Consider the following 13069-nt stretch of genomic DNA (forward strand, 5'->3'; position numbering starts at 1 on the left):
AGAGTATGTAAGTATGTAACAATTGCAACTTTATTAGTAGTCTCTGCAAAATCCTAGAATCTTTTGACTATGTCTACCCAATAAAAAGACGTGAAAAAAAGAGATTTTTTGTGTGTTTAAATATGTTTGAATGATATAACGCAGGGATATTACTTCACGAATATAACAAATCTTCACTTTGCCCACTTTTACTTATAGGTTATAAATAAGGTAATATCCCAGAATTAACAGCTGTTGGCATTGCATGAGAGTGTCTGTGACGTATTCTTCAAAAATATGCTGTTTAATGGTCTCTGGGTACATTCGGCTGTTTCTCAGTTCTCTTTAGGGAGATATTCTCTCTTTCACTAAGTTATCTGTGGAACTGACAGAGTGACTGAGTATTTTGAGACAATTGTGACTAAGTTTTTAGATTTGTCATATAAAGCTATGCCAAAAGCATAGCACCTCCAAGTAAGAGTGAAGATTTTATTACGGGAGTATCTGAGGATAAAAAGCATGAATTTTTGTTTGTTCATTTTGATCTTTTGAGGGGTGAATGAAAGTGCTGTGTGATATATCTTCTCTATATTTCAAGGGAGAAGTCCTGTCCTTTTTGTTTAACTTGATAACTCTGCTTAAATTGATTATTCCTCAGGAAATGCCATTGTGGTCTTGAAGATAAATTGTTGGGGTTTTTTTCTGAGTAGTTAGGCTTATAAATGGAATGAATCCTTGTCTCAAATTATTGAGGTGTCTCTGTTTTTTTTCAGAAGCATTCAGGTCCTGAAATATTATCTCAGTGTGGTGTTAAAAAAATAAAATTTTAATAACAAAAATAACTTTACTGTGAGGATAAAAATTGAACAGATTATAAGATTCTTTACTGTGATCTACTCTTAATTTATAACAATGCCAAAGACATTCGAGTATCAGGGAACAACAAGCTGTCACAGTATTTAATTTTTATGCTTACTACCAGTTTAAAACTTGCATGGAGGTCTGGTGACCTAAATGTATTTTCATATATGATAATTTTTGTGTGAAAAAAGATGAAAAAGGAGAGGACCTTACAACTAAAATGTTGATGACTTTAGGTAGTTTTTCACATTACAGAACCTTTTATCAATGGGAAATTATTGATACCTGTATTGAGAAATATATATATATATTTTTAATTAGATATGATTCAGGAATGTAAACTAGATACAGGGTTTATTGCTGAATATCAGATTAAAGTTTCTAAATAGTTTGAGATGTTTAAAATTGCTTGCCTTTATTTGTGTTAGTGATTGAACTCCTCAAAATGAAAGAGAAACACCAGTTTAAAACTTTAATTACCATTTTTTTTCAGAAAGAGATATCCAGCTGTTCTTTCTCATGCCCTTTTAATCTCTTGATCACTATTTTTAACAATGACAAAACCCCTGGAGAATTCTTTGTGGAAGTGATGCCAGTTGGGAACTCCGTAAAAACTGCAATTTAAACCGGGGGGGAGTGACTAATACATTGTATTTATTGTACATTTGTTTCAGTTGTAGAACTGAGACTCTGCTGATTCAATTAATGTAGAATTATATATATTTTACCCAGAACTGCAGGTAGTGTTGTTTAATGTCTCTTCTTTAAGAACTCTGTGCGCTATAGCCATATGATGTCTTACTGGAATATTTGAGCAGGTCTATGAGATTGCCATTAGCACCATCGTGTATCTTATAGATCACCAGCAAATTTTCTTGCAGATTTTTAACTGGTTAGCAGATTCTTTAGTTACTGCTTTGAAAAAAAAACACATAGCTGTAAGGTGAAAACTGTATTTAATTTAAACCACAGTGTAAAATCTGTGTTAGCTATTGGGTTAGTAGTGATTCCTCAGCAATTTTATGTAAGTATAACCATGAGTTCAATTGACTGACTCCTGATTTATCATATGGGAGAGAATAATTAAGGTTTCTGGATGTTACACATCTCAATATACTTTGTCAATTTCAAACCAAGAATTTATCTGAAAATTCTCAGAAAAAGGATTGTCTAGTTTTATAAAGCTTTTTCAAGGGGGAATAGTAATGGAATTTTGCTGATACTATTTGTAGTTTTTTTCTTCAGAACTAATCCTCCATGTTAAATGGTGCCATATGTTAAAAGCAAAATGAAAAAACCCACTTCTTGAAACATGAATTATGAATTAGTTCCATTTTTATATTTTCTTGCAGAAGAGGGTAATTAAGCAAAGAGAATGAGTGCAGTTAACAGCATACTATAGCGTGCTGTATATTTTCAGGACCAGTAATGATTCTCATGCTCATTCCATGAGAAATCTTTCCAGTTTCTGCATTTCTGATATGTTTGCTGTTGTATCTGAACAGCAGCATCTTAGCCTTCAGGGTGAACAACAGAAAACAGGGCTTTTATGGATAAAGACAATACTTTAATACACTGTGGTTCTTTTGTTTTCCAGAATCATCCAGCCATACGACAAGAACGATAATGGTAAGTATAGAGGATATTACAGGTACCAATCTGTCTATAGATGTGATTTTTCTTTTGAAAACAAAATGAATATAATAGTATTCTAAGTTGCCAACGTGTTTTTTTTATGAAGTCCAGTATCACTGTAGATCTGTCTGCCACTGCATTTCATGGGAAATCTTGGAAAACAATAGGAGGTCAAATAGTTTAAGAAGTACCAGTGCTGTCAGTTGGAATAGATGAAAAATCCAGCTACAATGCCCTGTGTTATGTGTTTAAGTGATTTTTTTTATTATATCATATTATTATTGCTAAAATATCTTGCATTCTATGTGTATCACACATGTCAGAGCGTATTTAAAATTCAAAACAAAAGCTGAGTAATTTTTTGCACCCCATTCCTGTGAGGCCAGTATCTGACTTTACCTTGAGTTTGACAGTTTGGGTTCTAGAAAAGGAGAAATGTTTAAACGTGCAGATACAGCTTAAAAAATAAAATTCAAAAGTCTTTTGTGTAAAAATGTTGTGGACTTAGTGTCTGTCTTGGATTTTTATACAGTAAGAAATTTTATCTGTCTCTGTTTCAAACTCCAAATAAAAGTGAGGTTGGACTGAACAAAAATTCTCATAAAGAAAACCTTTCTTTGACTGGGAGTGATTGATGCCCATGCTGTAGGTATTCAGAGGGAGGACTATCCACTTTTGGAATAAGTCCCACTTTTGAGGCAAGCTTTGAAATTTTAGAATAAAACCCAGGAAGGCACGATGTAAGCTTGTTTGTTTTCATTCCTACAGTTTTCACGGCGTCCCTTCAAGTTAGTACCTCTTCTGTATGTACAGTGTTTGTGGGACATGTAAATTCCCACACAGATACTTGATTCAGCAGGAGACAAAGGGTAAAGTTAGTTTATTGCCTTTATCATCACTAGTCGTTAGTAGTCCAGTGCAAATGGATAATAAATAGGTAAGGACTACAGATCACAAAATTAGAACATAATAGAGATAAGACTGTAAAAAGTGGTGTTTTCTACTGGAGGTGTTGTAATCCTTCTTTGATTTAAGTAGACCTATTTCAAAAAGAGATGCTTAGAGGTATTTAACTGTATTCCTCTGCTATAAAATTTTGGAAGAGATTGATATATTTTTTCAATATTTCTTTCCAATTCTGCATTGGTGTCAGGAAAAAAGCTAAAGGTTAATGCAGAAGCTGGTGAAAACTTCACTCATTTCCCTTATTTATTTCTTTTGCTATTAATTTTACTCTGAAGATAACACAGTCTCTCTGACCCAAAGAAATGGGGGGCTTGCCTATATAAGTTTCTCCTCACACTGAAACCTGGCCACACCTTAAAGAGATAGAGAAAGGTTTTTAAATATCTTGAGTTCTTGAGGTTCCTATGTTGTGAACCTTTGCAGACCTCTCTGCTAACAACTCAGACCATTCAGACTAATGTTCTGTAGTCAAAGCAGTGTACGTTTATCATCTATTGCACTAAAGAAGGTACAATTAAAAATAAGTGTTCTGTTTAGACAGTGTGAAAAGGTTATAACAGTATGCCCACTCTTTGCTATGATTAAATGTAACTGAATGTCTGATGGAAAAATTCTTACTCTCCAATGAGTAGGCAATATATGTCGGTAAAGCCAAAAAATACACTATTTGGTGCCTTAGGAACATTATGAGATTATCTATTCAATACAGACATAGTAAAGCAATACTGCTGAGATCTACCTTTGAATGACTACTGCAATAAATAATTACTCAGAAATAAAGTCCCCTTTTTCTGATTGTTTATGGTTAATATTGTAGCAGAGAAAAGGTTAAAGCATGATCTTTAGTCAGTCAGAATGTGAGAGGTATAGCAGCAAATCTGTATTCTACCTAGGATGCTTTGATGTAAAAAAGCTTTTGTCCTGCCAAGGTGAAGTATTTTAATTATTTTAAGTTGCATTTATAGATAGTGAATATAACATAAGATGTTAAATCTGATCTCGTCTCTGAAGATTCAGATTTATATTAAAATCAAAGCTAATGAGGAACAGGGTGTAGTTTGCTAAGGAAAAAGAAGTGCAGTTTTTCCGAGAACATTACAAGAATTCTCTGTTTAAATACAATGATGCCTCTCTGCTTTTTTATCTCAGATTCTTATCCACAAAACCAACCTAGAAATAATTTCAGGGGTCTGTGTGAGGGGAGGTGGAGGAAGGGGATCTTCTATGTTTTAAATATAAAATAGATCTCCTTATACTGTGGATAGATGTCTCGGTTAGGCTTTCATTATTACTTTTCTGATTTATATAAATATTTACTTCAAAGTGCTGCTTTTAAAAATGTTCAGAGGTTATATTGTTTTCCCATGAAATACAGAGGCTATAAACATTGTGGTGTTTTAGCCCAGATGCTCTGAAATGTCAATTGTTGTCTTTTTTTTCCTTTCCATTGCAAGTAAAAGCATTGCATCTATTTTAACTGTTTTGTGAAAGGTTGAATAGTATATCAGGAGGTTCAAAAGTAATGCTTGTGTTGACACAAGTTTGGTTGATTTCTTGTGTGTGATCTGCAATTTGAAAAATCTTTTTTGTAATACCCTTCGGGTTTCTTAAATGAAATTGTACACCCAAAATGAATGTGTGTCTGCATGCTTGTATCCACTTTTGCAACACCATGCTATGTGGAGACTGTTTTGTAGCTTTTGCATTCATTTCAAATCTCTGTGAATAATGAAGCTAAACCAGCACCAAACTTTAGTTTATTAGAGGCATAATGCTAATGCCTTTGCAAATAAGAACACTTCAGGTGTGGCAAAACAGATTCAATACCTGAATTATACTTAATGTAATTCTACACTTGTTTTACACTATGTCCTCTATAAGTAGGTCAATGCAAAATTTATTCAAGGAATTAATATGGATTATTACCAATCAGCTGAGCATGCCCGATTTCTTCTAATGATTTTATTTTTTCCCCACACACAGTGAGCTTTTTTCTCTTCTTGATTTGATTTTTTGTTTAAATATCCAACAGAAATTTTAAAAATGCTAATGTAAGGAAATGGGAATTTTTTCCTTTTCAAAAAGACAGAGGAAAATGTAAAATGTCGTTAATGCATGTCCACTGAGGAATTTATGATAATGCAGTTAAATATTCTTTCAGCCACTGCATAAACATTCACCGTTAGTTTTTACGTTTATATAATGCCTCTTGGTATTTTGTATTTATTGGAAAGCTGGATGTGTTTTCAGAATCTTCAGTAGCTTTCAATGAATAAGTGCTCAGCCATTTACACCCCAGTACAATTTTAGAAACTTATAGACAGAAACGTCAACTCTGATTTGGGGGACGAATCTCATTGCTGAATTTGTACAAAGTTCCTTTCTTGACTTTCCAACATGCAACTTAATATCCTTGTGGTCGAAATTCCTCTAGGAGCTAGTGAGGAGATTTACCTCCATAATAAAGATGCTATATTAAGTTGCCACTTTAATATAAGGTGTTTGTGGAGTATCTCTGTAGGTCAGTGTTTGTGGAATATCTCTGTAGGTCTCTTTGGAAGAGTATTTAAACTTTGTTGGACTTGTAGCTGCCACTACAGCACATACCATGTGTATAGTGTTTCCTAGACACAGCAAAACCTTATGCCTAGTGCACCTTGTGCCCAAAGACCTGGATTTACAGTTAAGCAACTGACTGAATTAGCAAATCTGTGCTGTTGCTTCCAGAAGATTCGACAGAAACACATTCTTATGTAGCTTCTTCATGAAAGGGACTATTGAATTCACCGAATGTTGGAGGTGTCTCAGCTGTCCGCTGGGAAATGAATGTTTGTGTGTGTGAATTAAAAATCCATGTCCCTGCCAAGTGAGTTTGGATGAGCAGCACATGCAAGCAGCTCTCAAAAATCAAGGTGTGCATCAGCCTATAAGAGAAGTACCCAAGAATGGTGCCCACAGAGAAATGTTCTGGCAGGGCACGAGTGAAGCTGTGAAGATGTTATGTAATAACAAATTATATTCCCATAAACTCCTTGTTGAAGACCCTCGTTTCAGAGGCCTCTGAGGATGTGTTCAGTCTGCAGCACTGAGACCTTTTTGGCAGGTGAAACTCTTCCCAGAGATAACTTCGTGCTGACAAATATTTGTATCCCTTATTGGATGTAGCATTGCCTGAACGAGATCTCGGTTAGCCTCATGGTGTTTTTCTTTCAAGTGCACTCAAAGACAGGTTTTCTCTTTCATGCCTTTGGTGGTCTTTCTCATGATGGTCTATTTTTGGCATGGAACAGTTTTGATAGCGATGAACATACCTAGTTCGATATGAAGAAATACTTGGAAGAAGGAGTCACTCAACATGGAGGAGGATTTTTCCAACATGCAGTTAGCAAATCTGGGTAAAGCTCCTGCTGATCAGGTGCTATTTTGTGACTGGTATGCAGACCCTTAATGCCAGTGGCTTTGTTGCAGAATCACAATGCAGCTTACTAGTGATGAAAACATTCAAGATCAAAATGCCAGCTGTTAATTGCACATGGTAGCATTATGATGAAATTATTGGAGCTTTCTGCATGCAGGGTTTTTGAATGAATAGAGTTTATATGGTAGTACAGGGAGTATTCCTGAGGCTTTCATGACTTTTCTAGTGAAACTATGCTATAGAGAATTTAAAATCATCATCATCATCATCATAAAAAAGAGAAAATCAAAACCAAATACTTTGTATGAAAGTTCATTTTGCTCTTAGTGTTGATATTAGTATGGCAGTGGCATTGAGTGCACATTTTTATACACAGTAGTAAATATATATTTTTGGGAGGAAATAATGAACTGATTTCCTACTCCACAACTTCAATTGTTATGATTAACCAGAAATTAAAGATAATGTTGTCCCTAGTACAGACTGGAGAACAATGATTTTCTCTAGTCCTAAAGTGAAATGTAATTACATTTCTTCAAATAGCTTGAAAGGGCCCAGGGAGAAGGAAAGTAGAAGACAAAATTCTAACCAATATGATGTAACAGAAATAGAATTACATAGTAACCCTTGCACCATTTTCTCTGATGTTATCCCTTGCCTGAATAAGAGTTAGGATCTAATAAAAGCAGACAAAGCAGAAGTTGAGAACTAGTAACAGCATCTGTCTCTGCCGTGGGAAAGAATATTATGAAAAAACACTTTTTTTTTTCCCATCAGGCTTGACTGTTCTTCAGACTTTATGCCATAGGAATTATGTTTTTTGTATCTTGTATGTTTCCTGAACACTTTTTGCCCATGAATGTTGTCCAATACAACATTCCGTGTTGTATTGGAAAGGAGCTTGTGAGAAGATATAAACAATTATAGTTGATAACTTAAACACATATCTAACTGGGAAAGCATGGCAGAAAAATTCCTGTTTGAGCCCTTGAATGTTCCTGTGTAACATATGGCATTGGCAATTGCCAGACAAAAATAATGTGTGAAATCTGATGCATGGCAGTGTTTTCTCTGCATGAATTCTACTCACTTTTTCAGAACTCTCCTTTTTGTACATTCATAGATCATCAGTTAAATACCTTTATGAATTTCTAATTTTTTTCCGAACTATATACTTTATCCTGAATTTATTCTAAATAATATCTGAATTACTTCTAGAGGTATGTCCTTTAGTTCTTCCTCCCCACCAAAGCCAGTACAAAAATGTGTGTGAAAACCAAACTGCAGTCTAAATGCTGAATGAAAAAATGGAAAACCTAGGCAAATATTTAAAGAGAGTATAGAGATAGATTCACATCTCTGTGTGCAACAACAACTAAATTCACCATAAACCTTGTTTATCTCTAAGACAAAGGAAAACAGTTTATCTCTAAGAAAGAGTTATATATGACTCATTCAAATTTGATGTCTTATTGCTCTTTTTGTTCTTGTTTGGTTCTACTACATCAGATTGAAGGAATGATGGAGGCAATTGTTCAGTTATTTGTACGAAAATAATGAACACTGGAAGTTTTTGTCAAATGCATAAAATTTGTCCTACTGGAGGGAGCAAATGGTGTGGATCGGGATGTATTGAAGGATTTGGCCTAATGTGAAAATAATGCATTGAATACTAGTCTCAGAATTGTGCAGAAGAAATGAGTCCCCTGTTTATCATATTTGGCTGTTGTTTTTTATGATATGATTTAAGAGATCAGTTTTGCATTCTGTTCTGCAAGTCTTTGTGAATGCTAACAGCCCTTTCCTTACTCAGTGACTGCAGAACTGGTCACCTAATTAGAAGGTACTCCCATGAATGTAAGCATTGTGTGCATTTTAGGAATATTACAAAAATGCTATCAATAATGTGGAAAACTGGTATTATTTCACAAAGAAAATTGTACTTACTAAGAAATCCATGTGAGAGGAAGAAAAACTAATATTTGTATAATGTTTGCTATTGTATCTGTTTTAATCAAATAGCATTATTAGTTAGTGCTGCTGATAATCAATTATGTGGGAAACCAGATCTGAATTTCCAAGACTGACATATTTGTCATGGGATTTTCTTTCAAACTCTTACCTATAGATGATAAAGAAAACATTATTTGCATTCTCTCATTTTCATATATCAGAAGGCAGCTTCCCTCATTAGACCTGAGTATTTGCTCTCATTGCACAATTATTCCAGTTAAAGCTTTAGTGGAAAACTAATGCATCATTTTATGTTGGGTGTTATCTATATTAAAATGAATATAAATGTATTTCATTCATCTCTAATCTACAATGACCAGTGAGCAAACCTAGGAATCATGGCACCAGCAAGGTGACAGAAACATTTGTTGTCCTGCTTCCATTTAGGTCAGCAGCAGGACCAAACCACTTGTCTTATTCAGTTACTTTCATTTAAAAAGAAATACTGGCAGAGTGAGGACCTATGAAGTAAGAAGTATGAATTTTTTAATTGGATTAATGCCATACTTAGATGAAAAAAGCAATTCTCATTGCATTAATTGGGATGCTGGGGTTTTACTCAGAAAATGTCAATTGTCTTCTACAATCAAGGGGTTTCTGTCGCGGAGCTGCTTAGTTGATGGCATTGATTCACACCTCAGTTTCTCCATGTGTACAATGGTATTAGCAATAGTTAATTTAGTTTTTAGAGAGCGTTAAGACCTGTGGATAAAAGATGTTCATGCTCACAGATTGTTCTCTGACCCCTAGGTACCGGTTGAGGAAGACTAGCTATTTTTTGAGAAGTGCTGTGTGTGTGCTGCTTTTTGCAGGAATATCAATTAACAGAATTATGTTTGTGTTCAGGCAAATATATTTCCCTTTCATTATGATTTCAGCATGCTGCTCCCCATGTTCACATGACTAATGGTAAGGCCTTGCAAGCCAGTGCAAGTGCCGCTAAGGCAAGCACGATTCCGGTGATCAAGAGACAGAGGCAAAATTGGCTTGATGCTTCAGATGATGGTTTCTTTATAGCTACAGAAGAGACCAGGTAAGAGAAATGAAATCTAAGGAGGAAACGAGGTTTCACTGCATAAATGTTGTTGATCTACTATTTGAACAACAGTATTCGATGATATTGTTTTGAGGTTACATTACAGTGAAAAGCAATGTTACATCAAAAAAAATACACCAAACATTGCATCTCTTGCATAGTATTATTATCAATATGTCGCTAATAAGACTTAGTCAGGGCTACTTCTCTGTGACAAAGATTAGAACCTTTTAATAGTTACTAATTGTAGTTCATGTACAATGAAGTTTAAGGCACCTCTGATCTTTCAGCAAAATATAAATGCATCCACAATATAGATTTTACTCAGAACTTGAAAAATAGATACCACACAGTGGAGAAACATACCAGCAGACAGCATCTTTTTCAGGATGGAAACCGATTTCCTTTAAAAGCAACTAAAATTATCATCTTTTCCAGTCTTTCATTTACAGATTAATTGGTAAAATTTAATGAGCTTCTGCTTTTCCCAGTAGAGCTTGGTGTCACAAAAGAGTCACTAGTTTTCTGGAGGCTCCTCTGTTCTTTTCTTCCTCTGTTAAGATCTGGCCATTCCCTGATTTAATTCAGACTAAGAAGTTACAGTTTCTTTCTGTAAGCTGTGGTGGCTGTTATTTAAAAACCTTTAAAATCTTGCTTAAGCAAGGAGATTATTACAGCAAATAACATTAAACTGCTCATCGCTTCTGTGATTATTTCACAAGCCTAGGAAAGCTGCTAGTTGAACGAAAATGTAAATAAGAAAATGAAGGAAGAGAAAGAATATATGTAAATGTACATCTAATGAAGGAAAATGTGCATATTTAGTCCCATTCATGGTGGATTCAGCTAGGGAAGTCAAAATACTAGTACGTGACAATTTGGCGGTTATGTCAAGATCAATTTAATATGGCACTTCATTTTTCTTTTGTATAAGAATGCAACAATTCAGAGAGAGTGGTAGGAGGAGGATGAGCCCCTAGGCTTCTCATCTCTAGCTTTGATTGGTAGCATTCACTATTTTGAGAGCTGTTTGATAGAAAGAGCTTAGTAGTATTAGACTAATACCTCGTGATTATACCCTTGAAGTGAGAGTGGTCACCTTTCAAAGTTTGACAGTTTCAAAATCTTTTTTAATCCTTATGGAGAAGTGCCTGTCAAAGGATGAGATGAGCCCTACACTGACAGTGTTTGTCTCTCCCCACTGATCTCAGAGGTAGCCCAGACAACTGGCCTAGAACAGATGTTTAAATTCTAGATGACTGAGCTATGGTGAGATGAATCCTGCCTTTGTAAAACACTCATCTGTGATAGCCCCGCCTGTTCCCATCCTAGGGAATTCTTCTTCTCACTCTTATGGCTGTGGATGTCACACCCAGTTCAGGCACCAAGGAAGAACTTGCACTGTCTCCCCTTCTCCACCCATGTTGGTGGTAAACAAGAAGCCTGGTCCTCAGGACTCTGCATCTGATGCTCTTCTCCAAATCATTAAAAATTTAAAGGGTAACGTTTGAAATCTCCTGGTGTGGGGAACACAGGGCAGTTAAACCACATTGATTCAAGCAGCTGCCTGAAAGTGCCTGCTGCATGGCACCAGCCAGCGCAGCAGCAGCGCAGCAGGGAACTGCTTGAGAACTGGCGTGGGTTGAGCCCCATCAGTACAGCTGTTCCCAGTCTGACCAGGGCAAACCCCGCTGGTTCAGTGCCAGTACATATTCATGCAGCTTCCTTCTGTGCTAGCAACATACAAGCAGTAATAGTGACTCACTCACATTAATCTTCAGACTATAACTAATGGGAGGCAGCAACTTCATTGAAACTCCATTTCACGTGAGATCTGTTCCCTCTCTCTCACATGGCTTGGTTTTCCTTTTTTTTTTTTTCTTTCTGTCCATATCCCATCCCCACTGATTCGTTCTCTACCTCAGGCATGTTTTCTCCTTTCCAACTCTTTCCTTTGATTCCCTTCACCTTTACTCTAATATTATTTAGAAGAGATGGAGTATCTTGTTCTCCTCTTGACTTTCAGTGCCTCCAGCCCTTACAGCTCAAAATGGAAAGCACTGCCTGTTTCTGCTGCTAGGAGAGCACTGGTGCCCAAGATGACAATTAAATGTTCTGCTCCTTTGGGGAAGAAAGGGAAAGAGGGAATGGACATTACTCCCTGACAGACGGCTTGTCATGTGATAGGAGTTCATATAGCTGAGCTTGGCTGTGACACAGTTGAATGCAGTATAATTGCAATGGGAAGAATGGGAAGAGATGTCTAAGGAGGAGAGGTTTGTGAAGAAGCAACACACACTGATCCAGTCCTGTCATAAAATGAAAAAAAAAAAAAAAAAATCAGTTGCCACTTCGCAGCCATTAGGTGTTTAAATATGTATAAAACTCAGCTCAGAAATTGTCATCATATTTGAGTCAAGGTAACAACTCATTCTTTAGGGCATTTTTTCCATGTTGCATCAGGATCCGATCTGTTTTATCGTGTGTATCTTCATTGTAAATACATGGAAGAGAGGCACATGCTAATTACAGCAGAAGGAATGATATTTTTTCAGTATAATTGCAGCCTACAAAACGAAAAATATTTTTTCAGTATGCTTTGTTTGCAACCATTCATAACAATTTTCACTTATCTGTCCTGAAACATTTTTATTTGTCCAGTAAATTAAGATTTAAGATGCATATTTCTATAAGACATCAGGTAAGGAGTCTAGAGGGTCTCAGACATTTAGCTAAAAAAAATATACTACAACATTTGGTTGATATTAGCTGAGAAAAAAGGTGTATTATTGCTGCTAAACTCTATGAGGTCCCAGTCTGTTTCATGCTAACCAGGCCAAAGATGCAGGCAAAGATGAGTATTCTAGATTTCACTATCTATCAACAGATAAGGTGAATATATATATTTTTCCCTATAGCTCCGTTATAGAAGATATTTTAAAGAAATTATCTTCCTTCCTCCCTCTGAATTTAAGCAGCAATCGCATTTCTGTAAAGTTATATGTTGTATATGTAATTGCTTATAGATTCGAGATACTTGTATCAATGGATGAGTAGTGAGCTAAATATTCAGATCAGTGAAAATAGGTATAGAATTGTTACCCTAGTATTTTAGGGCAGTGCCTTTCACTCAGGAGACAGTTCAACAATGCCTGCAATAT

At 35.7% G+C, this 13069-nt stretch overlaps 1 protein-coding gene across 5 annotated transcripts in view; it reads left to right on the top strand.

Moving 5' to 3' along the window:
* Positions 1 to 13069, top strand: part of MTA3 (metastasis associated 1 family member 3) — a 139820-nt gene that overhangs the window by 103813 nt on the left and 22938 nt on the right. For 4 of the 5 annotated variants that reach the window (XM_054061333.1, XM_054061329.1, XM_054061330.1 and 1 more), the window contains exons 17-18: positions 2438 to 2469; positions 9751 to 9905. In XM_054061333.1, coding sequence (XP_053917308.1) covers positions 2438 to 2469; positions 9751 to 9905 — 187 coding nt within the window. The remainder of the gene's footprint in view (positions 1 to 2437; positions 2470 to 9750; positions 9906 to 13069) is intronic. The other variant, XM_054061332.1, reaches the window with a different exon arrangement.

Source organism: Cuculus canorus, chromosome 3 (assembly GCF_017976375.1).
Source record: "Cuculus canorus isolate bCucCan1 chromosome 3, bCucCan1.pri, whole genome shotgun sequence".
Taxonomy (NCBI): domain Eukaryota; kingdom Metazoa; phylum Chordata; class Aves; order Cuculiformes; family Cuculidae; genus Cuculus; species Cuculus canorus.